A 19579-nucleotide genomic window follows, 5' to 3' on the forward strand; every position below is an offset into this window, starting at 1 on the left:
AGGCCTGCCAACTAGAGCTGCTAAGTGGAGCCAGTGTTGCGCTCCTGGTTGATCAGTACTACAAACATCTCCTAAGTCTGGACTGCAAAAAATGCTTATCCATGCCAGGGCAACTCAAGCGGTGGGGGGCAGGATTGCAAATTTGAGGTCTGCCTCAGCAATTTAGTGAGACCCTGCCTCAAAATAAAAAACAAAAAGGGCTAGGGGTGTCACTCAGTGGTAGAGAATCTCTGGGTTCAATCCCCAGCACTGAAAAAAAAATAAAAACCAAAAAGCTTATCCTAGTTCTCAACTGGGTCAATCCTGGTACACATAGATCCTTGGGCCACACCCTCCTTGTGTGACAGCCAGTCACCTGGGCTGCCCTGTAGCCTAAGACGAGTGACCCAAGCAAGCCCTCCCTTGCCTGGCACTGTGAGACTCACCGATCTCTGCACTGGGCGTCGCTCCTACCAGGCACCTCTTCTCGGATCTTAAACCAATCCTGCTCCCCATACTTGGCAACAGCTTGAAGCAATTTCTGCAGGAAGGGAAAGGCAGACAAATGGTACCTTGTGGTTACAGCTGTAAGCTGCTTACCCCGAGTCTATCAGCCTCAGATGCGAATGCCAAGCAAAGCAGTCACTCAGGAAAGCCAGAGGGACTTTGCTGAAGACAACCTTCCTCGGGCCCACGAACTTACAGCGTCTTCCTCTGGGGCCCAGAACCCCTTTTTCAGGTTGGGATCCAAGCTCTTGGTCCACCGGTAGATCAGCTGCATGGAGTCTCTGCCCTCCATGTAGTAGACAACTAGGGACAGAAGGTTTGTGGGGCTGAGATGCCTGCCATCAGACGGGCACACAGACATCAATGACCCCCAGGAATCCTACTGTGTAGTGCTGCGGGGGGCATGCCCTTGCTTCGCCCCCCCCCCCCCCCCCCACTCAGGAGCACAGCAGTGAACTGCCCAGCAAGTCTCTTTCTTGCCCATGTGGGGTCTCAGGCTACTGGGGTATACAGGTGTACTTACTTCTGCGATAGGGGATGTGACTCCCCACGCGCATCTCCTGGACCAGCTGGGTGAGCATGCGGTCTTCCTCCTCCGTCCACTCCTTGCGCTTCAGGGCTTTGTTGTGCTGCTGGAATTTCTGCAAGCACTGGAAGGCACTGCGGCTGGTCTTCCCAAGGCCAAACAAAGCACAGAGGTGTTACTGGGCTTTTGTTCTGCACACGGAAGGATGTCCAGAACAGTTTTCAAGTGTTCCTGGACAGGTGGGCCTGAGAGCCGTGGGGCAGTGCTTCTCTGAAGCACGGGCAGCATTCTCCTCTTCCAGCCCCTACAGGGAGCTCTAAGTTTTGACACCAGACCACCACACAGAACCAGGAAAACATCAGCCTCTTGGGAGAGGGCTCCACCATTCATACTGAGTCACTGGCTAATTCAGAACACTAAAACCACCCTGTCAACTCCCACCCTTGATCGAAGGGAACTCCTGGCTTGGAAGGAGAAGTGCCACCTGGTGCCTCATAGTTCCACTAGCCTGCTGCTAATACCCTCGAGCTCTTGATCTCCAAGGTGGGCACTGCTGGGATGGTGTCTGGTGTGGTTCCATGGCTCCAGAGATACCAAGAGGGAGAGTCCAGCAAACAAACCTTAGCTACACAACTGATGCTCATCTCCTGGTGGGAAGTGGCTTTCTACAGACAGGTTCACTCCTGGTGGGAAGTGGCTTTCTATGAACCCTCTTCTCCAGATCAAGCTCAAGGCAGAGGACACATGGGACTGGCGTGGCAGTGCTCAGCTGAGAGGTCTGCTTCTAGGCCCTCCTTCCCCACCAACTGCTTCGCAGGCTGCTGCAGCGCACCAGCCCCTGAGGTACCCTCGCCACTGTACTGGCACGCCTCTGCACTGTGCCACTACAAAGTGACCCTTCTTGGTGCGGGTCCTACCCAAACCTGGTCTGGTGTATTCATGGGTACACACTGCCCAGGACAAGACTGTGCCCTCTCTCCAGCTTTCTACTCAGTGAAAATAAAAAGACTCTTGGTCCCAAACCTGCCTGACTGGGCTTCCAGAGAAGGGGTCAAGAAAGGCCCAGGACTGGCTTGGGGCAGAGGGTCATCAGAGCCCAGGACCTCTGTGCAGCTGAGACCAGTGGCTCTCAGGAGGCTGGTCCAGGCCTTAGACTGGCTTTGATGGTAGATGAAAGGAAGGAAACATTGTGGGGAGAAATTTGCTGGTGTCCTCCTCTCAACAAACAGAGACATGGGTCTGACTGTGCAATCCAAGAAGAAAACCATGCACAGGATGGATGGCATGGATCTCCACTGCCTAGCAGACACACTGGGCCTGGGGCTTTAAGAGCCAACAGGACAGAGGGATGGGTGGAGGGACTCCCAGGCAGCCAGCACAAATGTGACAGCCCTACGATGCCAGTATCAGACGCTACAGCTGAGCACGAAGGGGTCTATGAGCTCCTCACGTCAGATAAGACAGCTGGGTAGATGAAACCCAAACCCAGCCTGTGCTGCTGCTTCCACGAGAACATCTGGAAAGGGCAACTTCTAAAAAGTGAACAAAGATAAGTAAACACAAACAAAACCACACATATAAGCAGGAGAATGAAGTAAATGCAGAAGCAGTGACATTTCTGCCATCTAATATAACCCTGGCAGTTAAAAAAGGGCTAAGGCTGGGTGTAGCAGCCGTGTCTGTGATCCCAGCAGCTGGGGGTGGAGGCAGGATGACTGCAGGTCCCAGCCCAGGCCAGCCCAGCCCCTCAGTGCAGCCCTCAGTAAGGTCCCAAGGTCCCAATGTAATAGAAAAGGGCTGTGGCTCAGTGCTAAAGTGTCCCTGGGCTCAATTCCCAGTAAAAAAAAAAAACAGGACCAGACTATGGGTGCAACTCAGTGACAGAGCACTTGCCTAACATGTGCAAGCCTGGCTTTAATGCCTAGGACAGCAAAAAAATAAAGTCAAAAAATAATAGGAACCAAGAATAAGGACAAACAACTTTCTTTAAAAGCATAACTTACAAAAAAATAAAACCACAAGGTTGTGTTTACCAAGCTACTTGTAAGGTAAACTTTTAAGAGGTGAAGGAGACCCATCTTCAATGTTGGCATATCAGATCCTACAAAACCATCAGAACCGATCAGCTCTACAGGGTCCAAGTCCAAAACACAACCCACCAACTCTGTTCAACAGGTTTACAGACTCCAAGGTCCTCAGAATGGAGAGTGTGTGTGTATTTTTGGTACTGGGGATTAAACTGAGGGGTGCTCTACAAATGAGCTACATCCCCAGTCTTTTTCAATTTTGAGAGAGTCTCACTAAGTTGCTGAAGCTGGCCTTGAACTTATGATCCTCTTGGTCAGCCTCCTGAGCCACTGGGATTATAGGCATAAGTCACTGGGACCAACTTGATAAATGTTTTTTTCTAAAACATTTTGGGCCAGGCTCAGTGGTGCACACCTGTAAATCCTAGCTACTCAGGAGTCTGAGGAAGGAAGATTGCAAGTCGACAGCCTGGCAACTTAGGGAGTTGTTATCTCAAGATAAGGTCAGAGCCCCTGTGGCTCCAGTGGAGGAGCACCCTTGGGCTCAACCCCCGCAGTGTCTGTCTGCCTCTCTCTGTCACACACACACAGGTTTTGGCAAGTCTAGTTTGGTTTCCTACAGTCCTGTGCTCTGCCATAAGAAGTGGTAACTTCTCAAAATGAAGATTTTTTTCGGAGCACATTACCAGATCATAAATGAGAAAAATACAATCAGAAGAACAAACACAACAAGGACTTCAAGACACCTAACAACTATTTGAAAATGAAAAACCAAAGTCCTAGAAAAACCTTGGTTCAAACAAACAAGAACAAAAATCACAGATTCTCCAGAAATCCACAAAAAAGACGTTTTGCACCAGGCTCCTCTCAGAATTGCTTCCTATTAAAGACAAGAGGCCAAGGAGAACACTGGGTCCTCACCTGGGAGACCAGAAAAACAGTGAAAGAACTCAAAACAAACTAGAAAAGAGTATTTGTTTGAAAATAAACAAAATAAACTCCTCATAAGGCTGACAGAGGAGAAAGTCTGGAGCAGGGAAGGTGAAGGAGCAGACTGAACAGATGCTCACTGCTGCAGGGGTCTGGAGGATCTGGGTAGGGCTGCAGGTCTCAGGAGAGGGCCTGCAGCAGGGTCCAAGGGCCCTTGGGGGCCAGTCAGGCCATGGTGTAGGAGTGAGTTCATGTCCAACCCTCCAAGGTCCTGCTCCTTACCCCCAGCTCCTCTGCGACCAAATGCCACTCCAGGTGGCCACGTGTGGCTGCAATGGCCCTCAGCTGCTCCACCTCCTCCATACTCCACTCCTGCTTGTTGATGCTTGGATGCTCAGAGCTCTGCCAAAACTTCCGGATCTCCTCTGCGCTACGGCCTCCTTCAAACTGTGCCAACAAGAAAGAGTCTTCTGGGGTTACCAACTCCAAGCACACCCAGACAGTCCTGGACTGAGCTGTCACTCTGCCTGTCAGCTGCTCCCATGGGTAGAAATAGGTGGAATCTATCTAACTCAGCAGGCCTTGCCTAGAGAAAAATGCATAGTTAGGCTCACATACTAAGCTGGAGCCTTAGAACCATGATCTCAGAGAGTGCCTCATACCCGTGGGTGAGGGGCCTGTGAAGTCTCTTGTTCCTCTCGACTGCCAGACGTGCCCTTGACTTAAGGGGCTGCAGTGTGTTAAGAGGCCAGGGAAGATGTGGCCTGCCTGCCCAATTCTGACCCACATCCAGCTGCTAGACTCCAGTCCTGCTCCAACTCACGTGGACATTGGAAATCTTCTCCCAGTCATGGTTGTCTAGCCTGTTTCCCAACAAGGCCTCCTCTGGAAGCTGGCTGAAGAAGGGACAGGGTGTGAGGGCCATACTTGGCCTGCTGGTTCTCCCCCAGAGTCCCAGAAGGCCCTGGGCTCACTTGATGTCCTGGATCTCCTTCTCCGTCTCCCTGACCTGCTTCTCCAGGGCCTGTCGCTCTGACTCACTGGAGACCCGGCTCTGCTTCTGGTGCAAGTACTCGAGCCTGCAGGGCAGAATGGAGGCAGGTCTGTGGATGGTGCCACACTCCTGGGGGCCAAGGGCTGACTCTGAGCTGCCCTCTCTCCTGCCTCAGCTCCACATCTCCTCTGGGGTGTCCCTACAGTCAGAACAGCATGGTCCAGGGCAGGAGTGGCCATACGTCTCAGAGCCTGGTCCACCATGCGAATCTGGGTGCACAAGATGCAGACAGTTGCAGACATTCTGACTCAGGCCTGCAGTTATCACTACAGCAAATAACTGTTGCCAAGAACTGGCCAGGGAAGAATTGGCTCTCTCACAGCCTCAAAAAGGACCTGATTTGTGTTGCTGCCACAAATCCTGACCATATACGATCCCTGAGGGGGCTGGTGGGCCCATGGGAACCCTTGGCCTAGCCCAGGCCTCCTGGTGCCGAGATGCCCTCTGCTCCATCACAAAGACACCATCCTTCCTCTCCAGGGAATGGGTGTACACGGGCACTGGTCCTGGGCAGAGCAATCATCAGTCCAGATCAAACCTTGCGGTTCCTCCTCTGGTACTGCCTGAGTCTCTGCTGGTGTTCCAGTTCTGGGAGACACTTGTATCTCTAACCCAGTTCTCAAAGCAACAGCACCCTTTGAGCATGCACAGCCAGGCAGCACTTGGTAATGCCCCATGGTCACGTGAGCTCCACGTTCCCCACAGCAGACCCAGAAAGCAGGCTTCATGCATGAGGCCCAGAGAAGAAACTGCCTGAGCCACCAATGACTGTTGCTGCCTCTCCAGAAGAGGGGTGAAGCACAAGCACCAGCACCTCTCTGGGGACGGTAGGGGTGTGGCAGAGCAAGGCAGTGTGCATGCTGGACCCTGCCGAGCCCACGAGGCCACCCAAGGCTTCCCACAGCAAGAAAAGCAGTGCTGACCTTTGCCTTTCCCACTTACTTGAGTAACTTGGGCTGAAGCAGGCGCTGCAGGCGGTCACTCACCACTGACTTTCTGAGCAAAGCTTTCTCCCAGTGTTTCCCTGCAGAAGAGCAGCAACATCAAAGGAGCCTCTTACATTCCCCAGGATCCATCTGCAACCCTGGGAGTCACTAGGGGCCCCACCTCCAGAGGAAGCTGTGCTGAGGCCCCTATGGATGCCAGCCAGGCAGTGAGCTGGACCCCAGACTCTAGGCCCTCTTGTCTAGCAGAGGATCTCACCTGAGACCTACGCCCAAGCTCAGCAGAGCCTGTCAGGGCTGACCACTCCCAGACAAGGGAGAGGGCACAAGTGGGGTTTGGGGTGGTCCTCATCTGTCCCTTGTGACAGGCTTCTTTGAAAAGAACCCACTCAGCAAGGGAAAGGCAAGGAGTCAAGTGGCCAATCCCAGTGGTCAAGGGAGTACAAGGCCAAGGAGAAACAGGTCTGGGAGAGGGAGAAACAGGGTCATGGGAAAGCTCTGGGCTGGCCTGGGCTGGGCTCTTACACTTGGTCACCAGGAGCTCCTCGAAAGCCTTGATTCCCTGGGCAGCCTTCTCTCGCGTCTCTTCATTGGCAGGAGGCCCCTGTCAGAGTGCACGGTGTCACCATGTGGCAAACCACGCTGCACTCACGTGCAGGGCCCAGTGTGTCCCTCCAGGGCCCAGGCTGGGGCTTGAGCCCCTTCCTCCCAGCCTGCTCATGTGCCTGCACACTAGCCCAGCAGACACTGGACCTCTGCAGCCAGAGTTATGATAGCTGGGTGTGAGCCAACTGGCACAGGGTGGACTCAGTGATTCCATGAGGACTGACAAGGAGCCCAGGCCTGATGAAAGTAACACTGGGCCCTCTATAAGGTGGACCTCCTAACTGCCCACGGTGCCACCTCAGGGAAATAGGATCTTGGTGGCTTGCCTACCCAGGAAGGAGGACTTAACTTTCACTACAAGGTAAAGCAGAGTTCTGATGAAGTTGGATCCATCATCCTGAAGGACCAAAGGGAACTCAAGACCACTCCAGCAGGTTGTTGGGGTGAGAGCCCCTCCCCTAGGGTGCAGAATCAGGACCTCAGTCACTCACCACTCCAGTGACCCTGTCTTTGAAGTATGGCTTCATGAAGTGCCCAATGTACATGTTTGGGGGTAAGCTCTTGCCATCCTTCACCCTGGGGCCTCTGGACCCAGCCAGATCCCATAGGATCTCCTCCTGAGACAGAAACAAGGTCAACTGCAGGACATGCAGGGCCAAAGAGGGAAGGTGGCTACCAATCAAAACTCTGTCCTAGGAGCCTCTCTGTGCCAACTCTCAGGATCAGGAGGGGTCAGCATGCATGGGGAACCCTACCTGTTGCTCCCTGTTCTGGGCCAACAGCAGGCTGACCTCTGCCAGCTTCTCTTGGATGACTTCCTGGTAGACCATGTTCAGCTGCAGACAGGTCTCGGGGTCTTCAGGGAGGGCTTTATCCTTGGGGTCCTCCTCGTCATTGCTGGCCTCACCCCACCTTTCTTCTTCCTAGTTAGGAGCCAGAAACAGTAAGTGAAGAAATGGGATATAGGGACATTCCCCTACCCACAGCCCTGGACACAGACCATATTCCAGCCACTGGAGACATGGAGCATTGAGACAGTTCCAGTGCAACACCACCAAATGTGGACCCAAGAGGTGACTCGAGTGAGTGGCAGGGGCATGTCTGTGGGAGTCCCCAGCCATTCTTCTTGATCCACAAGGGGAGATCCAATTGTTTGAGGTAGGGCCATTGTGAGGAAACAAGTAGTTTCCAATTACTACAAGAAATGTTCTTGTGAATTCTGAACTTGACAATAGCTTGTGTTGCTTCCATCTCAGCACCACCTGCACCAGGTTATGAGGAGGAAATTTTCTGCAGAGCATTGCAGCTGGGAGCTGGGGACACTAACACCCCCTCCCCCAGGGGGTGATGATACAAAAACCTCAGGACTGTCATCCACCTGAGGGGGGCCAACATAGTCCCCAATTACAAGAGGACTCTACTTATGAACCTGAGAAAATAAGCAAACTGCAACAATTTCCTAAAGTAAAGCTCCAAAATGGACGAAAATGATTACTACCACTGACAAACCCAAGTGTCTGCCAAGCACTGTTCTAGATGCTCATCTTTGCCCCATGATTTCTGCTAAACTGACCCCAGTATTCAGACTGGGAAACTGAGGCAAAGCAGTCAAGCTGAGGGGGCAGGCCAGGCGCATGACGTGCTGCCTTCCACACGATGTCACAACGAGAGACAAATGATAGTGTGAGTGCAGAAAAATGGCAGCAGGCACAGCCACTGAGCTTTCAAGAGTGGCTGTTTTAACAACAAATACTCTGTGTCATTTTGTTTTCATAAAACGTACTACTTTCACAGCGCAAAATAAGCAAGGGTGAGCAGCAATTACCAAGATCGGGGGCACAGCAGCATCCAAGTCTTCGCTGGGCAGCGAATCTGTTGGAAACAAATACTTGCGCTGGAGAGCGATGATGGAAACAACGCCAGAAGCGGTGGGGAGGGTCCCTCTAGAGGACTGCTGGACCAGTCCAGGGAGGGGATCCTGGGGCCACCTGAGCCACTTGAGCCACAGCCTGAGCTCCGGGTCCACCCTTTCCTCCAGGAGAGCAAGCTCACCTAGAGGGCCTTGGAGCCCAAGGTCAGAGGGCAGCAAAGACAAGGCACACACACACACACACAACCAGTGGCCCATGGGCTGGCAAGCAACGGCAGGACTGGGACCAACTCTTTGGCTGGGGTAAAGGCAGAGGGCAGTTTGCTAGGAAATAGGACCTGGCCATGCAGCAGTATGGCTGAAAGGAACCCTGAGGGCACACACGCTTTCGCCACATCCTAGGAAGGCTAGGCATGTGGACTTACCTGCATCAGAATCCGAATCAAGACTTGATTCTGAAACCTCCACGTGGATGCTAGAGGAACTGGGATCCAAAATTCTTTCCAGCTTCTTTATCTCCTTTGTTATTTTCTCTCTTTCAGCGTCTACATCCATGACTTCTGCCTGCCTCCACAATACATTATGAGGTGTTAAAAACCAACAAAATGCTAGGCGCCATGGTGCACACCTGTAATCCCAGAGGCTCAGAGGCTCAGGCAGGAGGATCTCAAGCTCAAAGCTAGCCTCAGAAACTCAGTGAGTCACTAAGCAACTCAGTGAGACCCCAGCTCTAAATAAAATACAAAAAAAAGGGGGTGTGGGGATTGTGGCTCAGTGGTAGAATGCTTGCTGAGGATGCATGAGGCACTGGGTTCAATTCTCTGTACCACATACTGAACTAAATAAAGTTCTCAAAAAAGGGGGGTGGTTGGGATTGGGAATGTGGCTCAGGGGTTAAGTGCCCCCCTGAATTCAATCCCTAGTACTTAAAAAAAAAAAAAAAAAAAAAAAAACCAACAAAGTGTCAGGACCCATCCTTCTTCAGATACATACCTACTGGGGATGGCAGAATCCTGCACTGGGCACCCCAGGGGAACTAAGGCCCAGGCCCAGCCTAGGAAACCCTAAAGTTCCAACCTGACACCCTTCTGCACCCCAAGAACTCCTGCTCTTTGCTCTTCTGGGGCCAACATCCCATCAGTGTCCCCTACCAGCTAAGGCTAGACGTAGTACTGGCAGTGGATGGACACCAATGCAAACAACCTGCACGGTCTCTGTTCCTGGACTAACCACAAGGGAACTGGCCACCCAGTACAAAAAGTACAGGGCGCAGGGCCATGTCACAGCAGCCTAGACCAGACCTTCAGCCTCTGTGAAATGTGAACCTGTGACCAGAGCTGCAGATGCACCCTGCTTTCCACACACAGAGCCAGGCGCACAGGACACTAAACAAATGGTTACTGAAACACAGGTGGATCAGTTACTGGCATTAGCAGGTCTGGAAAACGGGCTCCCAGAGGCAAGGTTTTGTCCATTTCCTGCTCTATCTCCAGCCTTGGAACAGCAAATGGTAGTGCTAACACTGAACCAGTATCTACTGAAGCACACAGAAGCTTTTTGGGGGCAGAGGAACACTGGTGAGTAAAGTCTGAAGGGGAATGAAACTGTTACAAGAGAGAAGGGTGGGAGAATAAAGCACTGATAGAGAATATTCCAGAAAACACAAGCACACGCCCAGGACCAAAAACAAACATAAAAATCCTCCCCAGTCCTTAGCATGGCTTTTCCCTGATGAGAATTGACAGGCGTCCTGCCTTGCAACAGAGCATCTGCCAGTCGGGGCCCTTCGGCTGAGTCACTCCTGCCAAGGCACCTCGTTTAGACCTGGAATTCAGCTCAGCTAGTATCCAGCCAGATCTGCAGCAAACACTGGCCGGGCAGGCCAGGGCAGCGGGCTTTCTTCTGGAAGCCCGGCACAAAGGGAAAGGCAACTTGTGTTGTATAGAGAGCACCACGTCTCATCTCCCTCGCCACCACGCTGCTCAGGCCAAGCAGAAAGGAGGTCGAAGTCACAAGTTCCTGAGTCAGGAGCCACAGGTCCTTCCTGCTGTCTTGGTCCCCTCTCCCTTCAAAGCGCAGAACCTCAGACTCCCCAGAAGACGACGGGCACTGGACAGCCCATTCCAGCCCCAGTCCCAGTCCCAGTCCTAGCTGCTCCCCGAGGCCAGGGTCCCCTTGGGGGGGATTGACAAACCCCAGGAAGCCGCAGGAGCACGAGCTTGGAGGCCCACCGGCCTCGCAGCAGGGGGACCTCGGCGAGGCCACAGCCTCTGGGAAGCGGGGCGAGGGGCCCCGGGAAGCCAACCGGGTGCAGACCAGCCAGTCGCGGTCTGCCCCGCCGCCTCCCGGAACCCGGCTGTCCGCTCCTGAAGACAGCACGACCTCCGCCGGCAGCTCCCACCCCACCACCCGCCCGGCCCTCGCCCGCGCAGCAGCCTCACCAGTCCTCAGGACCCGCACTGTCGCCCAGGCGACTGCAGATCCCACGCTTCCGGCGGGCGCGGAAGTGGAGCGCCGCGCGCCGGAAGTCCCGCCCCGACGGCGCGGAGCACCGCGCACCGCCGCTGCGGAAGGGCTGAAGGGCGGAAGTGCGTACTGCGGCGCTGAGCTCGCTGCGGGCGTCGCCCCGGGTTCGGCCGAGGGCCGCAGCACAGCCGCGAGGGCTGCCCGCCGCCGCAGTCCCGTTTTCGTGCGCACACCTGCGTGGGCCTCAGGTGCCCAGCCTGGAGGGCCTGTCCCAAGCCAGCGTTCTTTGGCTCAGGAACCACCCGCTTGGCCTGTCGGATGGGGCTGGGGCCAGCCCGCAGTTCCTGCCTTCTGAGCTTGCCCGCTTGAACTGGGGCGCCGACGCTGCCTGGGCGGAGTCGGGGGCCTCTTAGGGCGCGGTGCTTGGAAGTTGATCCGGCTCTGAAACCGTACCTGGTCGGGAGCCTGACCGGTGAACGGAGGAGGTGGGCTCTTGTTGGTAAAGACTAGACCCACCGAGTGAGGCCTGGTGAGGGCCCCACCGGGAGCTTAGACCCGGCGGGAGAGTGTGAACGTCGGAAGCAGGAAACTTCTGTTCCTTGAGTAATTGCTGTTTTATCATCTGCATTGTACCAGATCGTGCATGGTGGGGCTCAGAGGCAGAGATTGTTCTTCGGAGTTTTTACCTTGGAACACTTTAAACGTATCGAGAGAATAGTATACAAACGTCTGTGTATCCACCCCCACCTCACCCGCTGACTTTTGCAGCAGGCCAGAATGCAAGGTCCCAGGTAGGTGCATTATCTGAGGGCTGCCATCCTGCTTTGGACCCAGTGGGTGAAGGGGACATCAGCCTGTCCCTCCACCCCATAAAGTACTGTCATGCAGGGCCTCAAGGTGAATCTGTGACTGAGGCACCCTCCTGCAGCCCCAGCCCTTAAGAGGCTTTCCAGAGCTGCTGTGAACTCAGGAGAGAACTTCTTTTTAGCACTCTCCTGCTACAATGCCCTGTCTGGTGGTTCTAGCCCTTTTACACCAACAGGAGGGGCATGAAATGGTGGAAGGGCAGGCTGTTGGACACTCCACAGTGGCTTCAGGAAAACCATGACTGCTGAGTCAGAGGGATTAGCGATTTTAGTGCCTTGTCTGAAAATCCAGCCACATGATCTCTAAGAATGACCCAGTGCTAGAATCTTATCTGTCCAACTCCAAAATATCCAGCTATGTGGCTTATATATCATGCCTACAATGTGCTGGGGGAGGGGTGGAGAGCTGCCAGCTTGAGTCACCAGCAATGACAAGAACAGCATCAGAGGTCAGCCAGTGTGGTTCTCCTGCCTGAATAACTGGCCAGTGAAAACACATTGCATGTGAACTTCAGAATTTATTTAAACAAGAAACCTGTAGATTTGAACAGGAGGGAAAAGGAAATTAAAAAATAGCATCTACAGGAAAACAGCCCAAAAGGCACAGGGTGCCTGTTGTGCCCTCCCCAAACAATAAAGCAGGTAGGAGGAGCCAAAGACCTCATGCCAACCCGGGGAGGTTCTACACACACTTTAGACTACTGAACCCTAAGCTTCATCGTACAAATGCACTTGAAACGTGTATCAAAATCCCCAGCCAAAACAGCTTTTCAAAGCTGAAGGCTCAAATCCCCAGTTTAGACACCTGGGAAGTGTGGAATGTCTGCAACCTGTGTCCCTGTGGGAGGATAGCAGTGTCCACCAAGTGGTGCCTCCACACTTGGGCCACAGACCACAGAAGCCACCCCAGGAAGGCTATGACAGGCACTGAGTGACAGCAAAAAGGCACAAGTCCCTGTTAAGCTGCTCACTCCTGGGGGCTCTTAGTGTTCTTTCTACTTACATAATCAAGACAATTAACTGAATTTATCAGTGTTCTGGGATGAAAATGGAAGAGCACTTATTACAGAACTGCCGTTTTCATGTTTAGTAATTTAGAAACTCACTGGATTTTATAAAAATTTCTTCCAACAGATTATTGGGTCTATAAAACAGTGACAATTTCACCAAGAAGGAATGCACATAAACCACAAAAGCAACTCATGGAGAAGAGCTGCTCCTGTTGCAGGTGGCCAATAACACTGCTTTAGGTCATGAAATTAGTATCTCATGATAAATACTCTGGGTGAAGACTGCATAGATTGGGATACAAATGCACATTCAGAAGAAGCACTGCTGATCAGGGCACATGGAGCGGGGGACTGGAAGCATCCAGAGGTCCTTAAGACTTCTCCTCCTCCTCCTTAATTTCGGAAATTCTGTCTATAGATTTAAGGATTTCAGCAACAAAATTCAGTGTTTCAGCTCCAGAAACCAGTTGCCTGAAATGGAAATAGATATTGGGAACTGTTAACTACAGCTGATCAAGAGCAATGAATTAGCCATGCGTGTGGTGCCCGTCTATAATCCCAGCAACTCGGGAGGGTAAGGCAGGATCACAAGTTCAAGGCTAGCCTGGGCAACTTAGCAAGACTCTCAAAAATAAAAAAGGGCTGTGGCTGTGGCTAAGCACAATCCCTGGTACCAAAAAAATAAAAAAGGGCTTAGGGCATAGCTCAGTAGTAGAGTGCTCCTGTGTCCAGAACTAAACACGCAAAAAAGTAACAGTGGAACTAAAGCAAAGAAGTTCCAGAGTAAAAACCCCTTAGGCCCACTGATGGCTTTGCTCAAAAGGACAGTGGTCTTCATTGCTGTGAGCACCTGCAGTGCAGCTACACTGCTGTCCTGCGGAGATCAGCCCAGTAGAAACCAAGTTCAGCTGGTTCCCAAGTTAAGATGGTTTGACTTTACAAAGGTGTGGAAGCCATGCACATTCCAGACACTGAACTCCGAATTTTATCTTTTCCCATGTTACCCTTGAAATGCTGGGTAGCAACAGCACACCTCATGCATACAATCTTGGGAGATACTCAGGACTTCACACTGCTGTGCTGCTAAGCTCTGGTGTTTGGCAGATTAAGTATATTAAATGCATTTTCAACATTCAATACTGTCAAGTTACAGTGAGTTTACAGGGATGTGGCTCCGTGTAAGTCAAGGAACACCTGTGGTCATTATTAGTAATGACAGCAACTCACATCGTCATTGTGCTGTTTAGTGCCTCCTATGAATTCATTCAACAGAAGGGAAGCTATCATCTCCTTTATCTAGAATCTCAGCATCCTGCAGGTGAAGGAGCTGGACTTGGGTCTTTGTGATGATGTCCATGCCTCTCAAGTGGGGACAGTTTCTCCAAGGCAGGCTAGAAAGACTGCTCAGCTACCCATACCATGACCTGGAGATTTAATGGAGCCCCCTAACTAGCCTCCCTCCCTACAGTGCCCTGGCCCAGCCCTAGACCAAGAGCCTAGGCTATCACCCAAACAGCTAGTGGCATTCCAGTCTCACCCTTCACCTGTTGCAGGGCTTCCACCCCCAGCACTTACTTGATGGATGCATGTGCACTGTTCATGACAACACGGAGATTCTGTAAGGCCACGTCAGTGTTCTGCTTTACCACCGTTAGGCTGGCACCCTGGCCTGACCTCAGGGCTTCATTCTCACGCTTGAAGTTGGAGACCTGTGCCTGGGAGAGATGGGTGGTAAGACTGCTAAGGACTTTCATGGCTGAATGGAGACTACCTCAAGGCAGCCCAATGGAAAACACACATCACCCTGGTGGAGAGGCAAGAACTTATCCATGGGCCCTGGCCCACTCACATCAACAGGTGCTCTTGCCTTGCTGCGGCTACCTCTTATGGGAGACAGCCCCAACATTTCTCCCTTCACTACTGGCCATGCTCGGTACCTAGCTCTAAATGGGGAGTTCTTACAGGTGCACGCCCCACCCTAGATGCTAAGTGTCAAAGTACGAAACGCGGGGCCAGGAGGACAGCGTGGCCTCGATCTGCTTGAGTGCAGTGGAAAGCCTGTGCCTCCTGATCTGTGAGACTGCTGCGGGAACAGGGTGAACCCAGCAAAGGGTTTCTTACACTTTTCTTTGCCCCCAGTATTGGGGACGGAACCGAGGGCCTTGCGCGCGCTAGGCAAGTGCTCCACTACAGGGCCACCTCCCAGCCCTTAAAAACTTTTTTTCTAACCTTTTTTTTTTTAAATTTTTATATGGTGCCAAGGCTCAAACCCAGTGCCTTGCATGTGCCAGGCAAGTGCTCTACCACTGAGCCACAACTCCAGTCCCCTTTTTAAAAATTTTAAACTTTAAACTTGCCGAGTTGATGAGGCTGGTCTTGAACTTGCGATCCCTCCTGCCTCAGACTCCAAAGTAGCTATGGGATTATAGGCATGTGCCACCATGCCCAGCAATAACTTTCTCAGACCTACACATAACTCCACAAATGATGGGAAAACACTAAAGATCTTTCCTCTAATTACCTGGAGCAAGTTTATTTCCTGTTTCAGCTTCACAACGTGATTTTCTGCCTTTACAGCCCGTTTCTGTTGCCCAAAAAATAAACACAAAAAGCATCATTGATGACACAGTATCAGCCTAAAGCCTTTGTCTGACAGGAAGGAGGGAGCTGAGCCACTCTTCCTGGCCCCTCCACCCCAGCTGCACCTCCAGAGCCAGATAGCCACACAGAACCTGGGATCTGCTTCTGCTCACTGCTCCGCAGGGCCGAGCATGACACAATGTCAAAGGACACTGGTCCACTGAATGAGAGCTGCACACTTGAAACTGTGGGCATCTGCCTGACCTCAGTCCAGCTGGGCCTTCTCTGGAGCTTCCTCCCCATCCCATAGGCAACAGCCTTCCGCACCGTCATCAGCTCCAGGTTCTGCTCCACCTGCTGGACTACTGACTCCAGGTCGTGATAGTCACTCTCCTCCTTGATCATCTTTGCTTCTAGCTTCCGCTCAAGCGTCCTTACCCTTGTCAGAGGAAAAACCCCAGCTGTTAAGTTCATGAGGCCACTTTTGAGAACACTTCTAAAAGCACTTTAATGTGATTAGCTGGATGAAAGCGGCTCAGAGCCCGTGTTTAGCGCATGTCCTCAGACAGGCAAGACAGCAGTGACCCAGCACATGTGCACAGGCTTGGGAGCTGCCCAAGCGCTGCCCATCCAGTGAGAAGTTGGGTTGGTTTGGGTCTGACCCTTAAAAAGTCTTCACAGAGCACAAGAAATGTGCTTGATACTAAAAATTTACAACAAAACCCAGACATAGTTCAACTCTGGGCACTTCATCATCACTTAGAAGTTAACTTCCCTTTGTGGTAGATGTTTTGAGTTGACTCCTAACTAATAGCTTACATACATTTCTGTTTGAGTTTCAGAGAAGCTCTGAACCTCATTCAGCTTTCTTCTTAGCTTAGAATTTTCATCTTTCAGCTGTAGAAAAAGAAAATCCTTATTAGAAACTCAGTGTGTCTCACTCAAAAGGGGTATGTGCTTCTGCAACGGGCTCTGGAACAACTTTTTTGTGATACTGGGGCTCAAACCCAGTGCACTGAGGTTGGCTTTGAACTCACTATCCTCCCACCTCAGCCTCCTGAGCTGGTGGGATTATAGGTGTGCACCACCGTGCTTTTTAATACATAGAAACACCCATGGGACTGGAGTCAATCTGCAGCATGCTTACATAGATGACCCATAGTCACAGACTCTCGTTCTACCTCTGGCTTGTAATGTTTTTAGGTGATTATCATTTTTAAACATCTCCTTCACTAAGAACACTCAGCAAGATGCCCCTGAGCCAAGGGTGCCAGCTGTCCTTCATCCTAGTCTCCTCCTGATGCATCATAACACCTCTTAGCTGTGCTCACACATAACCAGTGCCAGTGTGAGAGGAGGGCTCTCTAAGGAGTTCTATAGCAGGCTGTTACACAACCGTCTTGTCCCTGGAGCCAGAACCAGGCCACCCAGGAGTAGCATGGCCCCAGTCCTCCTCTGGGAGAACACCGCTCAGACCCTTGCCCTGTGCCTGTGCACCAGCCCCTCACTTACTGCTTCGTAACTTATCTGCAGCGTCCGCAGGTGTCTGTCTCCCAGAGACTCCCCATGAGTTGTAAACTCTGCACTAGGACTCCCTGCTGGAGATGCCAGAGAGATGCGTGAATCTGTGTCACTCAGTGTCCAGGGGGGCAGAGACTCAGGCCCCGCCAGCTCCGATGGGGTGGAGAAAAAGGAAAGGTACGTGCCACAGGGTGATGTGCTGGCCATGGCCCTGGAGGAGTGAGTCTTCTCCACAGCAGACGGCAAATAGGCCCCATTCCACCCACTGTCCTCATCTTCCTCCTCCTCATCCAGGACGTCACCAGCCCCTGTGGGGTCTTCAAAAAATGGCTGCTGATATTCCAGGCCATACCCCACAGTCTGGGGAGCAGGGGAGCTGTGGTCCAGTCCCAGTGAGTGCCTCGAGGCTTCCTAAAAATAGTAGAGGCAAACACTGAGAATCAGAGGCCACTGCTTGCCCTTCTTTCTCTATGTCCAGCCTGGAACATAACAAGGCCCATCTGTTGACTAGAGGAGCCAAACAGCTGCTGAACCCCCAGTGCCCCTCTTCTGCAGCAGCTATCTCGTCTCACTCACACATCTCCAAGCACCAGGACTCAGAGAGATGTCCTCTGAAGTGACTGCAGCAGCTTCTCAGACGTACCTTTGGATAAATTCTGCTATTGGTCGTGTCCTCTTTCGACAGACCGAGGTTCTTGGTTTTCAGAAATTCTTTAAAGGAGAATGGATTTGCCTCTTCAAGGTCTTCCAGTTTGTCATCTGAAAGGATGGAGATCACGAAGATTGTTAAAGGAGAACTCTCCAACTCCTCTCTTCCAAGCAAGACCACATCTTCTCAGGAATGCCATCCTCTGTACCCCGCTACTCAGATGACACCAGGAAACAAGAACTGCCAGAAAAGGGATCAATAAACAGATGCTTCTGCAGCATCTGCAATTCTTTCCATTTCTCACTCCTGGAGTTCCACAGGAACCCCTTGGGGTTTTTTTTTTTTTTTTTTTTTTTTTTTTTTGGGTGGTGCTGGGGATTGAACCCAGAGTTTCACACAAGCCAGGCAAGTGCTCTGTCAATGAGCTACACCCAGGGGTCTTTATCATGGGCCTATGTCTACTTCACAACCAGTCACTGGTGTGACAATAAACTGCTCTGGGGCTTCAAAGCTTACATGCTGCAAGACTTGGTAACTGCTCTGCCTCAATCCTTCCTCCAATCTCTGTACCCAGTGAACCTAATCAACCCACCCACCCACTGTTCCCCACTCTGCCACACCTGACCACCACACTTTAGCCCTTCCACCCTCCATTAACTGAACATCTTCAAGGTGGCAGGCTCATATATAGGGCCCCTATAATCCCTGCACTGCTGCCTCCTGGTGCCCCTTGGGTGGGACTGTCCTACCTCCCCAACATCCCCTGTCTTAGGTTTCCCTGCCCTCACACACACTCTCCTCTAGGTTCAAGATGGAATCCTTGGCATCCTACCCCACATGTTCTTTTGGGCTCCAAGGGCACACCCCTTATATCCTGTCATATTGACCACCCTATGGCCAGATGCATGCTTAGCACTGTGTGGTGGGCAGAAAGAAAAAGAAAGGATCATCACTGAGCTACTCTACCTCCAAAATGTGTCTCGTGAGCTCCTGGTGGACCTTGCTTAGTACATTTCCCCTTTCCATAGCCAAAATCTGCAAAAAGACATCATCACTCTACCATGATCATGGGAAGCTTTTTGACTGCCATGTTTTGGGGGATGGGGGGGCTTGGAGTCTCTCATCAATGGTTGTCACTGCCCAGGGAATTCAGGGGACAGGCCCCAGGGCTCTGGCCCTGGCAGGTGACCTAGCTCCAATACAGTCTGGGAGTGTGGGACTGTGAAGACACCCCCTGTGAATTCGGGGCACAGTCCCTCTGGTCTCGTGATGCCTCTGAAATTGGAGGGACCCTGATGTAACCACCTGCACCACCGCAGCACAAGTGTCTGAGTGGAATGAGGGTGAACTAGATCCAGGCACCGCCATAGTGCTCCAGCTCACTTCCAACTCCCCAGCTTAAGGAAGGACCCCTGCCCTCGCCCCCACCGGGAAGGTCGGGCGATCTTCCTGCTCCACTGCGCACTGACCTTCCTGCACTGGGGCTGTCTGCCTGGGGGCTGGTGCTCCCCGAAACCAGACTGTGAGCTCGGCGGGCGCACTCCCGGGGCGGCACTCAGTGCGCGCTCAGGGCTCCCTGCTGGGTCCGCGGCTCGGGCAGCCGGCGCCCCGACTCTCACCTGTGTCTCCCACGGAAGCCAGCACCGGGCTGGGGACATAGCACATAAACGTCGGCCGAATGCCGAAGAAGTGCGGGTGCAGGTCCCCGCCGTGGGGGCGCTCACAGTCTAGCTGGGGGAGACAAGACCGGCGCTCATAGAACGCAGGAGCTGAAAGCGACAAGGACAGCGGCTTCACCGCGGGCCGGCCCGGCCCCGCCCCGTCCCCCCGCGGCCGCGGCGGCCCCTCACCGTCGGGAACGACGAGGCTCCGGGCCCGGGACAGCGGTGGCGCGCCCGGGCGGCGCGCGTAGCCCGACATCGCCACGGCGGCCTAGCCGGGCCGCGGCCCCACGGCCCGCCGCCGCGTCGCCGCAGCCGATCCCATTCTCTGGCCGCCGCTTCCGCCTCACGCGCCGGAAGCGCGCGGAAGGGGCGACCGGCGT

The 19579-nt window shown here is 52.8% G+C and overlaps 2 protein-coding genes across 16 annotated transcripts in view; both read right to left on the minus strand.

The window, feature by feature from the left end:
• SNAPC4 (small nuclear RNA activating complex polypeptide 4) overlaps positions 1–11022 on the minus strand; it is a 24110-nt gene extending 13088 nt beyond the window's left edge. For 4 of the 8 annotated variants that reach the window (XM_079112518.1, XM_079112517.1, XM_079112514.1 and 1 more), the window contains exons 1-13: positions 10885–11017; positions 8869–9007; positions 8399–8445; positions 7329–7496; positions 7065–7190; positions 6493–6571; positions 5966–6047; positions 4944–5048; positions 4793–4865; positions 4252–4416; positions 1010–1157; positions 683–789; positions 426–520 (exon numbers count right to left, since the gene is read on the minus strand). In XM_079112518.1, coding sequence (XP_078968644.1) covers positions 426–520; positions 683–789; positions 1010–1157; positions 4252–4416; positions 4793–4865; positions 4944–5048; positions 5966–6047; positions 6493–6571; positions 7065–7190; positions 7329–7496; positions 8399–8445; positions 8869–8998 — 1325 coding nt within the window. In that variant the 5' untranslated portion in view covers positions 8999–9007; positions 10885–11017. Of the gene's footprint in view, positions 1–425; positions 521–682; positions 790–1009; positions 1158–4251; positions 4417–4792; positions 4866–4943; positions 5049–5965; positions 6048–6492; positions 6572–7064; positions 7191–7328; positions 7497–8398; positions 8446–8868; positions 9008–10884 lie in introns of all 8 variants that reach the window. The other 4 variants (XM_079112519.1, XM_079112515.1, XM_079112516.1 and 1 more) reach the window with 3 other exon arrangements.
• Positions 11023–12273: 1251 nt separating this feature from the next.
• On the minus strand, positions 12274–19554 carry ENTR1 (endosome associated trafficking regulator 1). 8 transcript variants are annotated; one of them, XM_079112541.1, is made up of 10 exons: positions 19386–19554; positions 19155–19266; positions 18502–18570; positions 17530–17645; positions 16878–17297; positions 16189–16262; positions 15693–15804; positions 15307–15369; positions 14361–14500; positions 12274–13256 (listed from the first exon to the last, which is right to left on the minus strand). In XM_079112541.1, the coding sequence occupies exons 2-10, from the start codon at positions 19198–19200 to the stop codon at positions 13157–13159; spliced, it is 1140 nt and encodes a 379-aa protein (XP_078968667.1). In that variant the 5' UTR covers positions 19201–19266; positions 19386–19554; the 3' UTR covers positions 12274–13156. The 8 variants fall into 8 exon arrangements, with proteins under 8 accessions (XP_078968667.1, XP_078968664.1, XP_078968666.1 ...); XM_079112538.1 differs by having other exon boundaries at positions 19155–19304; XM_079112540.1 differs by lacking the exon at positions 19155–19266.
• Between the last annotated feature and the right edge of the window lie 25 nt (positions 19555–19579).

Source organism: Sciurus vulgaris, assembly GCF_902686455.1.
Source record: "Sciurus vulgaris genome assembly, chromosome: 15".
Taxonomy (NCBI): Eukaryota; Metazoa; Chordata; class Mammalia; order Rodentia; family Sciuridae; genus Sciurus; species Sciurus vulgaris.

What these genes read in the sequence shown, in the direction of transcription:
- ENTR1 (XM_079112538.1), bottom strand. Translation starts at nt 19,455, where the DNA reads ATGTCGGGCTACGCGCGCCGCCCGGGCGCGCCACCGCTGTCCCGGGCC. An exon ending in GGCTTCCGTGGGAGACACAG is followed by an intron (nt 18,571 to 19,154) that starts GTGAGAGTCGGG and finishes GTCTTTTTGCAG; the next exon opens with ATTTTGGCTATGGAAAGGGG. An exon ending in AGGAAATAAACTTGCTCCAG is followed by an intron (nt 14,501 to 15,306) that starts GTAATTAGAGGA and finishes CATCTCTCCCAG; the next exon opens with GCACAGGTCTCCAACTTCAA.